Here is a 21,842-nt window from a genome sequence, read left to right on the forward strand (position 1 = left end):
ACCTGCGGGCAGTGTGGAGGTTGTCGTTCTCATTTCAGTTAGCGTTTCCGCCCTTCCTTGCAGCTTGCCCCGGCTGCCCAGCCAGCCTGCCGCCTGCCTACCGCGCGTCGGCCCATTAGGATGTATGATAAGTGCCGAGTGTGTCGGCAGGCCAATTTAGTGTCTGCCTTGCCGCTCCGAGGCCCCGGCCTGCGCTATCATTGGAAGATAATCTACCGCTGTGAGGAGAGAAGGGGAAAAGTGTCATTTCAGGAAGGGAGAAAATGACTCGTACGTCCCCGCCCTTTATTCAGCCGGAGGCTTGCGGTTTTCTGAAGTTATCTCCAAGACATGCTGCAAACAGCGGTGAAAGTTCAGAGTTAGCGTGCTTTCGAGTTAGCGTGCTACATTTAGCAGGCGTGCACGGTGTCTGGGTACAGTTAGATGCGCAATAAATATATTCGAAATTTGGATTTGCTGCAGAATAGTCTGTATATCTGTATCAAACATTCTGTATATATTTATATTGTATGTAATATGCATAATATTTGCATATTTTCACTGGAATTTGTAACTGTTTTACAAGGTGACTAATGTTGATCATTCATACGATGTGAACTGTACATTAATATGTAATTGTTAGAGAAATGCCTTAATGACGTCCCACCCTTAACCCAACATAATTGGGAAGGAAGCAGATCGAATGAATTAATACGGGTGATTCTCGCGAAATTAGACTTATGTTTCATGAAACATTTTGATAAAAAAAGTAAATGCAAAGTAAGAGTATCAAAATTAGAAGCATACAGTTACAAACATCTCTTCACGTACTATTTTGCACATGATTTCAAATGACATCATACAAACCAATTTTGTTGTTTTTTCCACATTTAAGGGAAAATGTTCATTACCGCAATGTGTCCATGACTCGATTTGGGTTCTTTGACATGGAAATATTAATAATAAAAAAATAAAAAATAAAAAGCTTCAGTGCATGTTATACTATGAACATTTACAGTAAAGAAACATGTGGTATTTGGTGATTATTGGTAAATGTAGAGACAATAATAAGGAATATAAATGTGTTCAACAAAAATGTTCTCATCTTCCACAACAATTTTCAATCATTGTTTAAGCCCCCAAGGAACTAACATTTAAAAAAAAAATTGTTGGAAGAGACATAACTGACTGTGACACTCAAGATGGCTACCAGGTAAGCAGTTCTTATTTTTCTCTCCAGATAAAAGTTTAAATTTTGTTTGTCATAGTACCTAGACAACTTTTTAGTTCTCATTACTGAAACATGAGTTTGTAAATGCATATATTTAATGTAATATCATCTTGCGGTAATGCTAATTTTTGATAATGATAATCTAAATAATTAAAATAATTATATAGGAAATATTTTTAAATCCTCTTAAAATAAAATGGTTATAGTAAGTTCAGACCTCAATCTTACATGTGCAAAAAAAATGGCTTCAAGGGCTTTTAAAAAAAATCTATTAGTAACGGATAAAAAAACCCTTAAAAATTCACTTCCAAAACTTTTTTTTTTTTAGGTTTTACCAATCGAACAATATATTTTTTTTAATTTGATACAACTTTTTACAATGTGGCCACCTCATAAAAAATAAAAATTGTATGTTGAAATATGTATATTAATTTTATATACAGTAGACTGTCAGTCAAAATGGTCAACAAATTGACCCAACTTGTCATGGGGCAGTACCCTTTATAAAAGCCCCAATATGTACCATGAAGGTACAGATATGTATACATATCTGTACATATGCACTCTTTGGTACAAATATGTACTTCTCGGGTACTATTATAAACTCTTTAGGTGCAAAGATGTACTTTACTGTTTGAAAGGCTCCGCCTCAGTGACAACTACTGACAATTTTTTGACCATTTCGTCTGACTGTTTATTAGAACAATATACAATATATTATGTAAATAAATATGCACAAAAATACATTTATTTATTTTGTAGCACTATCAAGTATTGCTGTCTATTTGGCAGTGCAAAGCAACAAAAAATAAATATGCTACAACAACGGTGTAAGTAAAAGCAATAGGCGTGAAAATGCTGCATATTTTTGCCCTTTCCTCTTTCTTTTTTTTTTTTGTAGGAGCTAAGCACGTTTTAAAGCGCGTCTGTTTATTTGTCCTTTCTCTAATCACCCAGATCTGTTTAGTACTTTTATCTAATAGATGTTTATTGCCGCTGTGTGTGTGATAACTGGAGATGTATTTACACACTCCTGCCACAGTATCTTAAGAGTAGGTTGGGCTAATGGAAGGGGATTGTGATATTTGAAAAGATTACTGTAATTCAGCCAGTTGTAATGGAGCAGTCTGTTTCCGGAGAGCTCTCCGAGATCTCGAAATGTCACAACAAAGAAAGGAGGAGATTTAGCACATTTGTGCCCTAAATAGAAGGGCGGATAAAGCAGATGAAGAATAAAGGATGTGGGATTGTGTGTGTGTGTGTGTGTGAGAGTGAGATGAAGTAAGCAAACAGGGACACAGTTGTCTTCACTTAATTGACCTTGCCAAGCAAGGTCATGACTGTCTTGAAGCCAAGAGGGGTTTGTTTGGAAACACATTAGGAAATAATAATGATAGAAGGACCACTGAATAAGATGCCGTGTGAGAGTCTTTGATTTGAACCGGAGCAAAGCCCTTATGTTGTTTCACAGTCTTGATTTTCTTTCATTTTTATTGGGCTACCAGAGCTCTTCTGTAACAGGCTGTTGAAACAGACATTCTGTTTGGGAGGCATAAATAGCCTCTGACAGCCTTTCTTTTTTGTTGGCGAATATAGATTTCTGTGTCAGATGGAATAGCTGTAAGTGTATCAATAATGTACGGGAGCCCCAAGTCTCCGATGTAATTTAATTCAAGTTGCGATGAATTATGCCTCAGTGTTAAGCCGTGAGTTCTGGAGCCTCCAGGCAAAAGAGCAGGGGGTTGTTTTTCCTCGGGTTTTTTTCTCCATCGCTTCCGTTTTATCTGCGTGATCCGCGAGAATGAGATGCAGCGTGTGGCGTGACCCCTGAAACGGTGATGTAATGGGAAAGATGTGATAACATTTAAATATGCTATAGTTGATGTGAGACCACACATTCAAAGGGTGGGTAGAAGCCAGATTGAAGCTGACTCAGTTGTTATTTAAATCTGTATAAATCTACATACTTGACAACATTTGCTGGCACATTAAATTTGAATAAGATTTTGCTTCCCTTAGCGTGTAGAGTGTGACACTTGTTCCCATTTGAACGTGTGCAAAAAATGTACCATGGTAACTGTAGTTTAGGCTGTACAGTTGTTGTATTCCACTCTGTTCTTCTGCTTGGATTTTGTGAAATCATTTTCTAAATAAACGCAAATTTTCGTCTTCAAAGTGCATTTTTGATTGATGCAACTTATATGCCAGAGTGACTTATAGTCCGGAAAATATGGTAGTCAATTGGCAAAACGTTATCATTGTAAATTTTACATGTCAAACTAAAGTGCCTGTTGTACATTAAAATGTCCTCTTCCAATAGACCTTCAGTGTATATGCATAACTGTCAATGCAGTTATGGTAATTTTCACATTGTTAGCAAGTGATCTGATGAATGTAGAGTGTTTTATCATTTGTTTCGCCTCTCACAGATCGCACTATAAAAGGAAAACACTTCCCTCAACCCGGTTTATTTGTGGATGCCGCATAAAGGTATATTATCTGCTTTGATGTATTTTTCATCTCTCAATAACGTAGATGAAAAAGGCATCTCTGAATAAAAGGAGTCCGGTCGATTTACCTCACTGTCTGTCTTTATGAACGATCTCCAGCGGGTTAGCTGGGCGGATATAAGACTGATTCTTCCAGAAGCTCACCTCAGATATATAGCAGGCGAGGAGAATGCTAACTGTATCATTGTGACAATCTCCTCACGGCAGGACCGGCGAAGGTGTCTCTGTTTAGAAAGCATATTTATTTATTGAGTTTGGTTAAGGGCCTTTCATGTCAGGAATTATGTGATCCCAAACTCTGGGGAGTGAGGCGGGCAGCGTTTTGCAGTTCTGCGATTCTGAAAGTAAGAGTTATTGAATGAATCAGCCTTCTGATTCATTTCTCCTTTATTCTTCCTGACAGAAGTGAACACCTAATTTCATGCTGAAAAGTAAATCTGTTTTAAGAAGTAAAATTTGCCTGTCTAGTGTTTTGTGGTACCTTATGTTCAAATGGGATTTAAATTTAATATTTTCTTATTATGGTTATACTTGCCCTCCACATGTGTATTTGAACTTTGATTTTGTTGATCGTGGAGACATTTTAATAATTCATGATGTAATATTATCATATCATGAATTTTACTACTGTACGAGTTATGGGCTAAAACAGGGGTCCTCAAAGTGGGGTCTGGGGACCCCTGGTGGTCCGTTACTCATACCAAAGGGGTCCCCAAAAAGAATTGCTATAAATTAGTAGATTAAAATGACGTTTTACATATGGGGACTATCTAAAGACAATACACTCTTTAAAAAGTGCTTAATTAATCTGTCCCTAATAAGTTTAAGAACACTTGGACTTTCAGACCTGTATCTCTACCACCTTCATAAAAATCCCAGCAGTCATCAGCATTGGATCTATGAAAATGTTACCTTTGTCGAACGACACCTCTTCAAAGTCAAAACGGGCGGCTGAAGTTTTCTCGTATGTGTGATGTCTCTTGTCAAAAGGTCAGAACGGCAGATTAGCAGATTGGATCTAATCTGTCCCTAACCAGCCAGCTAATAAGCCGTGTGTGTGTTCCTGAAGCCGATCGATTCCGTCTCGCACCTCTCGCATCGGCTTTGCCGGAGACACGGGCACTAATGGCCACATTCGCTCCATCTCACCGGTGGCGGGTTCCCACTCACGATTTCCCAACAATTAGCGGGGCCAATGGACGTAGCCTATTCTCATCTCTGCTGTCACACTATACGCCCTGGACCTCCACTTAACCTGCTCTCTGGGGTGAACGGTGGATGTGAGACATTATGAGGTTTTATATTGCACAGCGCACACATACACAAACCACAAACGTAACACCTTGAGGTCTCGAGTGGGCTCTGTGTGACAGTTTGATCCTCAGACAGGTGGCTAGATTAAAGTGACTAATAAAACATTTGGTAACGCTTCCTAATAACTTTCATTAATAAGTCATTAGCATACATTATTGCACTGCTCTGTGGAATACTTTATTCTGATTGGTCAATCGTGGCAGTCAAAATATTTGTGTAGACTTTAACTCCATTTAAATCAATACTAAATAAAGTAGTAAGTTGGATGATGTACAGTAAGAAACGTCAGAAATAAGGCCATAAAACTAGAAATATTTTAAGGTGTAGTTCAATAAATGTATTCATTATAAAGTGCAGGACAAAATGCAGTCACAAAATATTATGTTTGTGTAACATTTTACAGTTAGGTCTCATGCATTATACTTGAGTTATTGCATTAGATAAAAGGAATTAACAGTTTGAGCAAGATATTTTTATAACACTTATACACTTATCTTAATGTTAGTTAATACCAATACAAGTGTTCATTGTTCGTATTAGTCCATTATACATTAACTATTTTTAACAGATACAACTTTTGAAAATATAAATGTACACTTTTAAAATGGTTGTGTTAAAACAACACAATATGTTGTCCTTAACTATACACATCTTTGTGTTATTATTGGAACAACACAGTGTGTGTTGTTTTAACACATCTTGTGTTGTCCCTTGTTTTATTTGAACAGAAAATCAACATAAAATGACATAATGTGTTAAATAGGACAACACAAAACAATATTTAAAAAATTAACACATCCTTTCTTAAAGTGTATTAGTAAATATTAAAAAACAAACAAATCTAAATTAAGATTTATAAATGCTTTTGAAGTATTGTTGGAACCTTGCTGACCTATATGTTATTAGTATTTATATTTTATGTATTTTTTATATATTTATTATTTATATATATTTATATTATTATTTCTATTTAATATATATATATATATATATATATATATATATATATATATATATATATATATATATATATATATATATATATATATATATATATATAGCAATAGCCAACAATAAATTTCATGGGTCACAATTATTGATTTTTCTTTTACGTCAAAATCATTAGGATGTTCTGTAAAGATCATGTACCATAAAGATATTTTGAAAATGTCCTACCATTGCAGTTGCTAAAGATTTCATTTGGACAACTTTAAAGGCGATTTTCTCAATATTTGAAGAGTTTCGTTGCAAAACGAGAAAACTCTGTTTTTAACATTTTTGTCAAAACATGTTTATTATTATGTTATCATGTTATTATTTTGTTTTATGGTGCTACTTAACTGTATTTTTTGTATTTTGCAACAAAACTCTTAATTTATATATTTTTCCCCCCTCAAATTCCAGATTTTCAAATAATACTGTATCTCTGCCAAATATTGTCCTATCCTAACAAACCATACATCAATGAAAAGCTATTTATTCAGCTTTCAGATGGTGTATAAATCTCAGTTAAAAAAAAATCGACCCTTAAAACTTTTCATTTTTCTCACATATATCAGTCAAGTTCACAAACATCACCAAACATAGTTTATAGGGTAGCGTGGTCTGCATCCAGGCTTAAATACGTTTGTTTCAAGTTCATCTTTTCCATTCCAGGTCCAAACGTGAAGTAGTCCCCCATCAATTGTTCTCCCCTCTGTCCTTTCCTCCTCCCGTCTCCTCCTCTTTTCTCTCCTGTGTTGGCATGATAACAGAGCTGCCCCGTGCTCCCAGGTCATTAGCCACGGGCTCTCGTACTTCCATTACTGAGGGAAGATAGCTCATCACTGGCCTACCTCCAGTGACGAGGGTAATTAGTTAAGTAATAATGTGGAGCCGCAGTCATGGCTCTTAAATGCCCATTGATGACAGTCAGATCGGAAACCGGCTTTCCTCGCCTATTAGTAACACACAGAGATTGCAGGCCTCATCACTGAAACCACACACTGACATAATTACACGCATCACACACACACACACACACACACACACACACACACACACACACACACACACACACACACACACACACACACACACACTTTTAGTGCCAGTGGTTAATGAAGGCATGTTGTATTTGGAGAAGTCCTGAGGAACCGCATGCTGATTATAAGTGACTGTTGGTTTATGTGCTCAGTTTGGAAAGGAGACTGTTATATTTGCATTGAGATGTAGCAAGATGTTCACATGCTTTAGGCATAAAAACAGAGCCTCCTTTCAACACTTTACTTTGACATATAAGGTCATTTGAGAAAATGGAGGTGTTATCTTTAACAGATATCTGGATCTCCTTTGAATTTAGGTGATGAAATTCAAGGATATATCTTATCGCTGTAAACATCACTGAATGCTGGCATGCATCACCCGGCTTTGTGTTGTATGTGTTGAGTGAATTCAATCAGTTTATTTATTATAAAAAATAGCATAATAAATATATATATATATATATATATATATATATATATATATATATATATATATATATATATATATATATATATATATATATATATATATATATATATATATTATTTATTTATTTATTTAAGTTAATCATTAAAAATATCTTTATTAGAAGTATCATTACGATAGTGTTCCTGTAGTTCAGTTCGTAGAGCATGGATTTAACAACGCAATGGTCGTGGATTCGATTGCAGGATCACATGTGAATAAAATGTATGGCGTGAATGCCCTGTAAGTCACTTAAAATAAAATAAACGTATGTCCAGGGACCTGTAAATAGTTTTAATGTTGTAACAGCTGATCAATATTCATAGCTGAATAGCACTATAAGTCGATTTGGATAAAAGGTCGCTTTGGTCCGCCAAATCCATAAATGATGTTAAACTACTCATGTCTCAAGTTAAATTAACATTATGATCATGCACCTTTGCTGGGTTATGATTTTGTGCAGATTGTTTGCAAACTTGATACATGAGAGGGTTATGAGCTTTATGTCGTATAGTGTGCACTAGGCTCCGGAGAAAAGCATGCCAAGTATCCGTGGCTGGATTTACACTGCAAATCTTCATGTCCAATTCCGATTTTTTGCCAGTATCCGTTTTTTTTTGACGACCCGCTTACATCATCTTTTAATCCGATATCGGCATTTACACTAAACACTTGGCAAAACAATTCAAGGTAAACATACTGACCCGGAACAGCTTAGTTGGTTTTCAAATAGAGTCGTGTCCAAGTCAAGACCAAGTCTTTGAGGAAGCAAGTCTGAGTCGAGACCGAGTCCTTTAGGAGTCGAGACCGAGTTGAGACCAAGACCATCAAAGCATGTCAGTTTTCATATTCATGATTTAATATCAACTGAGCTAGATTGGGAATTGTTTAGAGTCCTTGTCTTATCGTCTTAATATGGACAATGCTTTTACTATCATTAACGAATCCCTACCACATGCATCATCTTCTGCCTATTTTTCTAGAGATAAATAAACGGCTCTGATGGCAGTATCTTTGCATTGCACCATGGGATGTCATTTTCAAATAATGCCAGTCAACATTGCATTTTATTATTATTGTTATGTGTTGTGTTGTTTTTTATATGAACATAAAAAATGCGTTAGTTTCGAGGACTCTGTCTGAAATTACGTGTCCTTCTCCTCCCACTGTGGTCCGGGACCGAGTCAAGACCGAGTCTTTGAAGGAACAAGTCCGAGACGAGTCCGAGAAAACAGAAATCGGTCTCGAGTACTACATCACTAGCTTAAACCACAAAGGAAGTACAATGTCATGATATATATAATGCATACTTTAATGCAACTGCAATATTACTCAACTAAGTGGAGCTGTCGTCCTCCATTGGGCTGCTATGAAGAGTCATGTGGTCGTGGTTGGTGTCCACCTGAGTTCATGTCATTTGCCAGCGTTGCATTTTCAATGACGCACAACATGTATTGACATGGGAATATCCGATCCGAATCCGATTCATATCCGATTTATTTCCACGTATAAATGAGTCCTGAAACCGATCTGAGAATACCGTATTTTTATTGAGAAGCATAACAAGTATTAGCAGCAGATCGATCGGAGCATATCTAGTCATGTCCGATCTGAGCTCATGAGGGATAAAATCGGAATTGAGTCATACGTCCTGTGATGTAAACAGAAGTTCAGGTGGACTCAGTCAGCACAGATTGTCTGTTATGTTATACACCAGACCCGCTCGTAGTCCTTAAAGTCACTTCACATTATTTCATTCAGCCATCGAAGTGCAGTTACCGCTATACTATACTTACCTTAGGCATTGTATGCGTGATGGAGTGTATACATGCACCAGCAATCAGTATGTCAACACTGGAAGGATCTTCTGCCTGGTCATCATTGCTTTATAAAAGCCCACAGGTGAAACGAGCCTTTGTTTACACAATACACAGTGTTGGGGGTTATTTCTTACCATGTCACTATGCAAACCCACGGATCCTTCATTCCAGTGCTTTAAATTTTGATGCCTTGTTTGTGGTCGGTCTGTCACTCTTGACGCCCACTTTGTGTGTTCTGTCATGAGCAGACTCTTAACCATGCATTGTGGAGGAGGTTGAAATGTCAGTCAGCGCAGCAGGAAAATTATCAGTGGAAGTCTGCAGGGAGCTGGTTGGGGACCGGGGTGGGGGGCTGTGATCGAGGGGTAGAAATAGTTCAATGATGAGGACCAGATTAGAGTGGCAAGACAGTGGGGAATTACGGGAACATCACTCAGTAAAAACGGCAAAATCAAAAACAACTTTCCCCCGAAGACAGTGCACGGCATGCCTTGGCAAACATGCAAACATCAAAAGCACTCTTGAAAAGTGGCAGCGACAAACAAAGCAGTGCATTACCAACTGAGATGCTCAAATACTTTGATTTCACTAACAGGACTGAATGTTTGTTTTATTTTATTTATTTTGGCATTGACTGATGTATTGTCCTCATGGGCTGTTTGTGTCATATATGTCTGCAATGTAAGATACGAGCATCTTTCTTATTTCCTCTGGGCATTTGTAGTAAGTCGACAGCCCCTTGGTGCAATAAGCGCTATTTGTAGTAGATGGATTACTTCATGTATTGTTTTGTGTTACATCCACAGGTAGAATGTAAGAAGGCCCAGCCGAAGGAAGTGATGTTTCCTCCAGGGACGCGGGGTAGAGCCAGAGGTCTGCCCTACACCATGGACGCCTTCATGTTGGGAATGGGCATGCTGAGTAAGTTTCATCTCAATGACCTGTTGACAATTACGAGTGCATTAATATCGTCCAATATTATAATTCGATGTATAATATGAATGTGCTGTCTTGTGTGCATCTATCAATGAAGTTGCTTTCACAACCAGTGGTGTACATGGCTGAGATTCACTGGGGATCCTACATGGGGACATATTTTATATTTTTAAACCACAGATGGCGAAAATACCACTTAATTTATGTATGAAATTTGCATAGTGTTGGGAGGCTTCACTGTCAGAAAGAAATGGTGTCTTTCAGAGAGCACATCTTTGCACCTACATTAAATAGTTTATATTAGTACATCAGAGGTACATATTAGTACCAAATGTATACATATATTTGTGGTACATATTGGGACCGTTTTAAAGTGTATTGCACAAGTGACAGCCTCAAACCATTTTTTGACCATGCATTACATGCAGGGTTCCCACGGATCCTTACAATCCTTGAAAGTTTGTGAATCTGGGGGGGAAATTCAAGGCCCTGGGAAGTTTTTGAAAATAATCTTACATAGATACAGGTCATTGAAAGTGCTTGAATCTGTTCACTCTAAAAGCAAACGGTGCTATAAACACCAAAATTGGTTCTTTGCTTGTAATCATAGAAGAACCATTTTTAGTGCCATATAGCACCGGTGAAGCACCTGTATAGAACCATATAGGGGACATATAGCACCACTATAGCACCACTTATGGTTCTACATAGCACTATATGGTCCTACACAGGTGCTTCACCGGTGCTATTATCCATGTAAAGCTCAGTCATTTTTTCTTTGGAATGACATGCACTGATAAATTGTGCACAATAAGATTAGGGGTTAGGGATTAAGAAGTCAGATCAGTTTGGTTTTCATGTTTTAAAGACTTGAAAGGGAATTTTATGTGTACTGTATGTGAATCTAAATAAAACTATCCAATAGGATGGACAGCGAACGTGGTGACCTTAGAGACAAACGGTCGTTTCAGAATGTGCACACTTCAAGCATCCCTGCTGAGCTTGATGGCATAGAACAAGTGCATAACTGTAAACTTCGAGAACAAAATGCCACATAATAATGCTGAAACAAGCAGACAGGGAGAGGCAACAGCCCATTGAAAGTGATCCGTGGAGATTGCACCGGGACTGACGCTCCAATGCTGGCACTGCGTTCGCGTTAACGCTGCCACGCTCTGCTGGCGACTACGACTGCCGTGCCAGTTGAAACCTCTCTACATTTCTGCTGGGAGTTTCGCTCAGAGTCGACTCGTGAGCACACCATCACGAAAAACGGAACCCGTCAAACGCTGAAGCCGCCATCCCGAAACCAACAAATCTCGTCTTGACGTTTTTGTGTAGATTTGACATGTGTCAAGAGGACAGGAAACGTAGATTCATAAAAGAATAACCCCCCACCCCAAACTTTCGTTCTCCTCAATTTTCACCCCCACCCAGCTCCAGTGACAAGAGATAATTACTGCGAGATTGATCGTCTGCTGAAAGTAACTGAAGCAAATAAATCGTTTGACGCCTGGTGCAGAATGCGAATGGCAGCTAATGGGTGAAGCTGCAGGAGAGGTCGTCCTGCCTGTAATTTGACTTGATGAAGTATCCTCGCTGGGCCCGCGTGAAATATGCTATTGATATTCAGGCAGCTCCGCATTCAGCCCCACCAAATCCCTAACCTACCCTCACCAGAGCAAGGCACCACATTATTGTGCTAAATGAAGAGGAAAATTTAAGTAATGCTGAGTAATGAACCTATGATTTCATAAAGCTGACCTGAATGGAGGCAATTCTTTTTGTTTGTATAGCAAGTTAGTTATTTGGAGTGCATGTTTGCGTGCATGTACCACTTAGGGATTTACCTGTAAGCTTCCGGTCAAAAGTTTAGGGTCACTTATTTTGGATTATTGTTGTTCCACATTCACACATCAAAATTAAATTCATGCTGAAATACAAAAAAAAAAAAATGTGATAAGATATTAATGTACAGCTATTATTTTTGTGCAAAAGTCACGTAGTTATCATTGTGAACATTTAAACATAATTTTAGATATTTAAAATTAACAACAGATAAATATTTATATTGTCTATTTTATAAATATGTATAATAATATTAATAATAATAATAATAATAATATTACTATTACTATAATGATAATAATAATATTAATATAATAATAATAATGTTTTATAAAATGTTAAAGGGTTAGTTCATGCTAAAATGAAAGTTATCCGCTGGCTCATGCGCATGGTGTTGTCGTGACTGCACATTTACAATGCTGCCGTTTAAAAGTGCATACGTCAATGAATTCTCGTGATTGATATGAAGAGAAGAAATTGTTTAATGAAGTTCTTTTTGTTTAGTTTTTTTTCAAACAAAAAGTATTCCCGTCACTTTAGAGTTGAACCACTTTATGCACATGGAGTATTTTAATGATGTATTTACTACCTTTAACAGTTTCAGTTTCATTGCTGTCTGTAGGAATTTTTATTTTAACATAATATAACTTTTTAACCTCTCGACGCGCACTAGCTCGGGGGCAGAAAGACGTCAGTTTTTACGCTGCTAACAATATATAGCCTACTGTCTACGAACAATAATAGTATTAACATTAAAAGGTCGTTTAAAAGGTCCACGGGTTTAGCATCAGTGTATGGTCTCTGTTTTGAGATACAGTTGCTCTAGCATCATAAATATAGTATTTTGTTACAGAAGTCCAGATGACAACATGCAAAATATAAACGGGACTACTTACCTTTGTGTTGGTATAATGATCACAAATCGAATCCAGTCTGTTTCAGATGTGTGAATAACAACCCATAAAAACTCTCCAATAAAGTACATCCAATGACCATTTTTGTCCACAAATGCGTATAATCCGTGAAATATAGATATATTTTGCATTGTTTACATCAGATTTCACATGCACGTCTTGTAATAGATTATAATATACAATCTGAGGACTATTTACACGTGGTCAAACTTGTTTATAAAAGTAGGCGGGAGTATAATGCATAATATCCAAACAGTGCTGTCAAATATCGTGAAGTCATCTGACTCGCTCGTTCCTCCAATGACTTCATGGAAAATATTGATAGACAGAACGTGCAGCCAATTAGATAACGAATCCAACAATCTTTGTGTGATCTTTTTGTGTGGAACCGGCATTTTATACGCTTATATAAGGATAAACAATAATATGAACGAACATGTATGCATGTAAACAAAAGACTTCTTTAGACTTGTGGCTTTGGCATCATTGCATTTCTAGGTTTCACACACATATTTATCATTAAGATTTTTAGTATTAAAAAAGATGTTATGCAAAAACAATTATTACAATATACTTTAGCCTCTCTAACTTTTTTAATTCTTATCTTAAAATAATTTTGAAAGTAGGTCTTTTCATGGTTTGGGCCAGAGTGGGGGTGCTTTTCAAGAGGTTAATAATCTTTTCTTTAAGTTTAAAGATGAGTAACATTTCAGTGACCCTGAACTTTTGACACTAATGTACAGTGTTTACATCGAGACCTTTTGCCAAATTCTGAAGCCCCCTAGCATCTTACTACTCTATGATATCATTCAGCTTGTGTTGTCTACAGTGCCAACAACAGCCTAATGTCAGCTCAAGTTGACTCAAATTAAGGTTGATGAAATTACACCGCAAGTGGGTGTCATGGGCTTATTAGGGCTTAAAGCAGATCAGTGTTGAACTAACCTAAAAGCGAGAAAGATGAAGCGAGTTGCGCGGAGGAGACAACGTCAACAGAGAACGCAGGTTAAGGTGGTTGCGCTCATTCGTTCGCAACACTGTCTTATCTAAATGAAATTGGAAAGCAGGACAGCGAAACATTCCTTTTGGTAATTTGCATACAAAAATCAACAAGGCTCATTATTTAAGGAACCGCGATTCCTTATGTGCCCGAAATCTCATTAGAGCCCCGCTCTGAGCAACGGTGTTTACCACACCTAATCGAGCTATTTATCTTTATTGTGCTGGGCCTCATGTATGTTTGCTAAAATTAATACACATCTCAGCCAACGCAAAGTGCAGCTTTACCAGATGGATAATTGATTTTACAGTGAAGCGAAACTGTTGAGCCATAAAATGGGCACATTAGCATGCATATTAATAACGCAAATAAGAGGGCGAGGCCGTCGCCACTAGGCCAGATTAAGTGACAGTCCTTATTTACTGCATTGCAGGGAGACGAAAGGTGCTTGCCGTGGTGATGCCATGGCTTAATGAGTCTTCTCGTCAGCCTCGGGTATCTTGCACACATCTCCCACTGAGTACTGTGACTCCAACATGCAGCGTTACCATGTCTTTTTGGGTGGCAAAACCAGGGCATATATACATACACAATGCTGTGACATCAGCGGAAATGTAGTGCTATCGTTTCTCTCAGCGTTCCTCAGTCTCCACAGCTCCTACATTTTCTTCCCATAGGTGCTGGCCCGGCCACTATGTTAATCCCCTACTGTAAACAGAACCCCATCCCTCTACATTTAAAGTAATCTCTCTAAATGTCACAGGAAAAGCCCATGTCATGTATATTTAGTCTGGGCGTCTGGCATTTGCTCCTTCTTAAGAGTAGAGTACACAGAGCTGCCGTGGTCTCCAGAGCGACAGAAATCCCAGATATTAAGGTTTGGTAAACATAAGACTCTCTGAAAGAGCAAAGTTGAAGATGGCCGCCCTATTGCGAACGACATCTGCAGAGCTAATAATATAATCTTTGACGGTGAGCTCAAGAAAAGAAATTCTTGTGTACTACATACTTAAAGAGCCCCTATTACATTGCTAAAACAATGTTATTTTGAGTATTTGCTATTAAACAATGTGTTCACGTGGTTTATGGTTCAAAAAACACATTATTATCCACATACCATACATTATTGTAACTCCTATATGCCCTGTCTCTCTGAAACGCATTAATTTTGTACAAAGCTCATTGTTTTGAAAAGTGATGTGTTCTCCGATTGGCCAGCTAACCATTACTTTGTGATTGGCCTGAATACCTTGCGTTTATGAGAATGGCGGTGTGTGTAAGCACTGTAATTTCCATTTTTATGGATGAAATAAATTTGACTTGACCTGACTTGACGTCAGCCTGAAATGTGACGCCTTTTACCATGTTTAGAAGATTAGCTACCTATGCAATACTGACGGGAGTTAATATCGTTTTTAATGCCTTATGAGGCTTTCACATAGGAAGCAGTGTGCGCTGCGCTCGCCGCTGGGTTCAGCGCAGCCAAGCGATTTTTTTTGTTGCGTCGAGCAAAGCAGCTTGCGTTCACGCCGCAGTCAAAGTTCAAAATAGTTTAACTTTTGTGCTGCACTCTTTGACGTTTAGCTGCGCGGCCAATAGAAACGGGGCATCCAAACAACCAATATAGATGAAAATAGACGGCGTCCAAATAAGCAAAATGAACAAATTATTATGTGGAAGCCAATACATACAAGCCGAATCTGATCCAGAAAATGCAGAGGACCAAGCTCAACTATGGCAGAGCGGCTTGAGCAGAACGTAACAGATTGGTTCAGTAACACAGATTGGTTCAGTTTCTGCCACTGGGGTGGTACCCTAAAAGGTACCTTTTTGTACCTTTATGGGTGTAAAACACATTGAAATGTTGTACCTTATGGGGTACAATATTATACCCTAAGCTCCAATTGTGTACCTTAAGGAACAATTTTGTACCAGTTAAATTTTAGGGGTACAAAACAGTTAACTGTATCTTTAAAGGTACAAAATAGATCCTTAAAGAACAATAATAAACATTGTATTATGTTTATATACCTGTAAAGGTACAAAACTGTACCTTGGGGTACCACCCCAGCGACAAAAAATGTACAGTTTTGTACCTTTTTTTCTGACAGTGAAGGATACAAAAACATAAAACCATACCTGCATTTGTGATCGTAGAAACGACAAACAACAAGCACTACTTTGCACTGCACAAAACTCATGGTTAAGTCATGGTTTAGTCAGTAGTAAAGTCTTTAAATATGAAAACAGACTAATTACAGGTTGCGAGTCCAAAGCAGGCGGATTCATAATAATGACCGTCGTGTCCACATCAACATACTGCAAAAAATGACTTTCTTACTTAGGATTTTTGTTGTTTTCAGTAGAAATATCTTAAAATTTCTGAAATCAAGATGCATTTTCTTGATAAAATAAGTCTAGATGAATTTGAATTTGTGCTTGAAACAAGCAAAAAATATCTGCCAATGGGGTAAGAAAATATTTCTTGAATTAGATGTTTAAGAAAAAATTAACATTTCAAGAATTTTTTTTCTTACCCCATTGGCAGATTTTTTTTGCTTGTTTTAGCACAAATTCACTTAAATTTGATATTTTTGGTCTAAAAACTAGATTTATTTTCTCATCAAGAAAATGCATCCTGATTTTAACATTTTTAGATATTTGTACAGAAAACAAGACAAAAATACTACGCAAGAAAGTCATTTTCTGCAGTGCAGGCCCAGGAAGTAAACTGTTGCCTATAATCCTTGTTTGGATTGCAGTCCAAGAAAAGAGATTCAAGATCAATCGCATCATTGTTTACTTTGGGATCTGTACCTTTGCATATCGTTAACTTGTACTAACACACACTTACACACCAAAGGATGTGTAAAATCGTGAATCAGAAAATACGTGCTCTTTGATATTTTTATCCAAACCTCTTTCCCCTGCTCATTCCCACTGACTTTTATTCTCCTCCGGATCTGTCTTTGATTTCAAGCTCTGTGCTTTACATAGCATTTACCGCAAACGGCACAAAAGCCCCCACTCAGAAACAGTCGATAAAGACACAAAACTTCATAAAAGCAAGTTATTTCTTTTAAGCCTCTACTACGGTGTTGACCCTTACCAAAGAAACTTTGACAGGATCAATATCTTCACATAGACTACTTCCCACCAGTCTGCCTCTGCAATGTCAAACTGCATTGATCCAAGTTATGTCTAGCCTAACTTGAGGTGGAGTTTATTTATTCTCCTCAACACCAACACACATTTGTGGCTGAGAGCCAAGGATAAGCCAGTAGCAATCAGTTGGTGCAAGCTCGCGCTGTGTGCAGCCAATAACTATTACCAAGATGCTTCAGGTGCTCTGAAACTGTTTAGAAGAAAATAAACTGGACTGGGGAGAGACTGTAGAGATCTCATCTTTAAACCATGGCGAATAACAGACTTTATATATAATACGACGATGCTTGTTGGTGACGGCACAACAGAGGCTCCGTATATTGTTTTCACGTGATTAGCGTTGCGTGATCCCTGAGGCATGCGCCTTCACAATATGGCTGACACCTACACGTTTTCCTATTTGAAAGCTAGCCAGATAATTAGTGTCTAGGCTTACACTGTAATAAGCTATTGTGACAGAATAAGAACAATGGGTCTTCGGGCTATAGCGTGGTAAAGAGGGACACACGGTGGTCCGTTTCTCAATACTGGCAGCGAGACAACAAGAGCATGTGTGTTGGGTCGCATCCTATTTTTTCTTAACAACACGTTCCAGCGGAGGCAGTATTGTAAACGCAGCTGATTGCTTGTTTTTCGCCACGCTCCCAAACATCCGAAGATGTATCTCGGATAATAAAATAGTCAAGGGGAAGCCAGCTCGCTCGGCCGAGCTCCATCATTAAAAAGTTCTGCCTCAGCAAAGACGACAAGAGGCGGAAAAAACAGATTGCAAGTAAATTCCCGCACTTTTTCATTGTTGCGCTCCAATTTCGAATGACTTCTGCAATCGCTCAATCATATTTGTGCCGTGTCGTCGGCGAACCTCAGACGGTATTAGCGCGCGGGAGGCCAAGGCTATGCGGTGCTGAGGGACTTTAATCCGTGATGTCCTGCCACAACTATCAGCCTGCCATTGTCTCGCGCTGTCGTGTCCTTCATGATCGATTAGCGCAAGCTATAAAAGAAGGGTTATCGATCAATGACAGCCGAGAGGTGAGAGAAAAAGAGGGAGGGAGAGAGAGATGACAGTGGCAGACATGTCCGTTCCCTCAACCGGGGGAAAGAGGGATGAGCCCCAGGGAATGAAGCGAGATTGTGTCTTGTGATGTTTATGCTGTTCATCACTCCGAACGGAGAATCTCTGGCTAATCTGTTACATAGCAGCCTCACAGGGAGGGGCGTGTTTGTGGTATAAACGGAGCAAATGATTTCTCGCGGTTTGTGGACTGCTGTATGGGACATGGTATTTGGTAGGGGGTGATTATATTTTGGTAAATCTAGAGCAAGTTCAGCATATAGGTGGTACATACAATATGTGCATTTACACAGTCTGTATTTAAGTAGGCATATTGGTAAGTAATAGGACAGTACCAATACAAAACTTAGTGGCACCCAAATCTGTATTATGATTGTTATTAAAAACTAGAAAAGCATTCAGATGTCTATGTATTTCTCATCCCATTGCCACTTTATTCTTATCAATCTATGACTTTTTTAATACAATCTGTTTAATATAAGGGTTTAATGTTTGGTTTTAACAGTAAGATACTATATATAATATTGTACAACATGTTCTACAGTAAGATAATATGAGACCCTTCATTTGAAATTGAACCTAATGTCTCATAATCTAATTTTGAGTTGAGGACCCTAAAAGTTTGATGTCTATCGGTGAGGGTGGACGCAGCGATGTTTATTTTGGTTTTACTGTTCATCAGGCTTTCACTGAGAATCTAGTTGAAGATGTTTTGGAAACTTCAGGTCAAAAACATAAACATTTGCGAAACAAGGACCTGTTCTTTAGTATTTTGGCAGTAGCGTGGATGTTCTTAAAACCTTAATTTACAAGTAGCTACACAGTGTTCCCATAATTCAGTGTTCCCTCCATTCAGTGTTGCCATAGCTCAACTGGTAGAGCATTGTTTTAGCAGTGCAAACGTTTGTGGGTTCAAATCCCAGGAAACACATACTGATAATACATTGGGCCCTATTTTAACGATCTGAAACGCAAGTACGAAGCGCAAAGCGCAAGTGAGTTTGTGGGCGGATCTTGGGCGCTGTTGCTATTTTCCCGGCGTCACTACAATGATGTCAGGAGACGGGGGAATCCCAAGCTTGTCAGCATAAATCGGGCACGCCGTGTAACCGGAGGTGGATCTGCCTCAGGACCTGACGCCAGCAGAGGACATCGCTGCGTCCACCCTCACCGCTGAAAGGGTTTGGGGGCTTTGAAATCGGACCCAAGAAACGCAACCAAAGTCCAACCCCAAATCAAGTTCATATACATTAAGGTTTCTTATGAAAACATTTAAATTATTATTTACATAAAATAAACGTAATACAGCCACACAACAAACTTATGAAAATATTTTAATCGTTATTTGCATGAGAATTTTTTAACGCAGCCACACAATAAATAAAAACTATCACCACAATGCTCACCACAATGATTTCCCTTATCTCGTGTACTGTATTAATATTTTTTAGTGTAACAATTTATGATTTGCAAAAATAACTGTTGCATCTGTGTAGATTATTTTTAATGTTTATCCTTATGACCTTACTCAGTCAATAATAAAGATATCAAAGTTATATTTTCACAGAATGTTCTTTACATAAGAAGATTTATTTTTGTAAAAAACTTTACTTGGATTTTCACATACATTATATGCTGTTTCACTATCCACTGTACTATATATATGCAAAGGCAGACATAAATTGATTAAATAGCAGAGATTAGGACTAACTATCAGTGCTGGGCAGTAGCTTCACTACAAGTAGCGAAGCTAGTAGTTTAACTACATTTTTAATTAGCTTGGCGGTAGCTTAGCTGCTTTCTAAATCAAATAGCTTTTCAGTAGCAGTGAGGTAGCTTTCACACAAGCTACAATTTTCCAAACATTTCTGAAGTCGTCCTGAATTTGAGAATAAGCGCGTCATTTGAATCGACATAGGACGTCGTTTGTTCCGTATTTTCGAGTTGTGCAGCCTTCATTCATACAAAACATTACCACTCGCATTCTGTGAAGACTTGTGCTCTACCTCTGATTGGGTTATGTCATCAAGCCAAGCTAATATAAAAACATGTAATAAATATTACAATTGAAACTATTAATAGAATGTGCTTTGGGGTGCAACCGCAGCCACGGTTGAGTATACAGTACTTTATAAGCTATAATAAAGCTAAAAAAGTATACCCGGCCCTTCACTCCCTCTGGGAAACTGTCCCTTGGTGTATTAGACCCATATAATTGCATCACCAATGAGATTGTTTGTCCATGATGTCAATATTTGTGGGCAGGGCTCATCTTATACTGTAGTTTGTAGGTGGGACCTCCAATATGTGCAGTACACCACTAGTTTTGTGCAACTTTTAAGCTCCTATTTGTCTTGTGTCTTGTGTTTGTGACTGGCATCCTGATTTATTGGCGTTGAAGTGAAGCTCCGGGCGGTCTGAGCGTTTTATCACAACCCTGGATTTTCTTCTCTCCCCCCAGGTTATCCAAACATTGTAGCAACGTATGGCCGTGGATACACTGGTTTCGCTCCGAGCTACAGCTACCAATTCCCTGGTAAGTTCCATCTTGTTAAGCTCTGTGTGGCACTCTCATGTCCCACTGCTGTTTGGTAATGGCCTCCCCGCTGACCGGCAAACTCACAAACATCAAAACACACCCCTTTTCTCCCTGCCATACACTGCATGCTGAAAAACTGTGCTTTATGCTTAAATACACATTGACATACTCAAACAGTATACATCTTAAAATACAAACACAGATTCTGCCTGGCTCGGCCGCCTGCTGTGTCCCTTCATCCCTATCATTGTAGCTGTACAGATAACACAGCCATATTAGATGCTCTTAAAAAGCATGTGAGCTACAAAAGCGCCCAGAGGCATCTCATTTTCTTTTCCTTTACACATATAATTCATACAATACAATTCGGCAAATCATGGTGAAATCTTGACTCAGCAGGGCTTGAGGGCATCCCGACTTTTTTGTCTGAAAAATTGTGATGCAACAAAGCTGCACTTTTATTTCATGGCTCAGTTCTCAGTACTAGCCTTTGATAACCCATTGGCCCAAAATCACGACGTGACAAGTATATCTTATTATAATGTACCGGTCACTGATTTATCTAGCTTTACTGGATGTACTTAATTTAACACTTTGTAGCTGGCACTGTTTGAAAATGCAAATTAATCTACTTTCTTACATGTGTATTTCAGATACTAGTATTTTTTCAACCTTGCCAGTGTTAAAAGTACTATAAACCAGCCTAAGGTTTTCAGCTGGTGTACATTATTAGCTACCTGCTCTCCTAAACTAATTAGTTAACAAGTAAATGAATCTAAAACCAGCCGAGAGACCAGTCTGTCCAAACTTGGCCACCAGCTAAGCCCAGCAAAATCTGTGCTGGTTTAAAATGTTTAAAGGAATAGTCCATTTTCTTAAAAGAAAAATCCAGATAATTTACTCACCACCATGTCATCCAAAATGTTGATGTCTTTCTTTGTTCAGTCGAGAAGAAATTATGTTTTTTGAGGAAAACATTGCAGGATTTTTCTCATTTTAATGGACTTTAATAGAGCCCAAC

General features: G+C 38.2%; 1 protein-coding gene across 17 annotated transcripts in view; it reads left to right on the forward strand.

Annotated features, from left to right (window-relative positions):
• msi2b (musashi RNA-binding protein 2b) overlaps nt 1-21,842 on the forward strand; it is a 318,932-nt gene that overhangs the window by 238,791 nt on the left and 58,299 nt on the right. For all 17 annotated transcript variants that reach the window (XM_065280891.1, XM_065280890.1, XM_065280889.1 and 14 more), the window contains exons 9-10: nt 10,151-10,265; nt 20,744-20,818. In XM_065280891.1, coding sequence (XP_065136963.1) covers nt 10,151-10,265; nt 20,744-20,818 — 190 coding nt within the window. The remainder of the gene's footprint in view (nt 1-10,150; nt 10,266-20,743; nt 20,819-21,842) is intronic.

The sequence above is a fragment of the Paramisgurnus dabryanus genome, chromosome 8 (genome assembly GCF_030506205.2).
Source record: "Paramisgurnus dabryanus chromosome 8, PD_genome_1.1, whole genome shotgun sequence".
Classification (NCBI taxonomy): Eukaryota; Metazoa; Chordata; class Actinopteri; order Cypriniformes; family Cobitidae; genus Paramisgurnus; species Paramisgurnus dabryanus.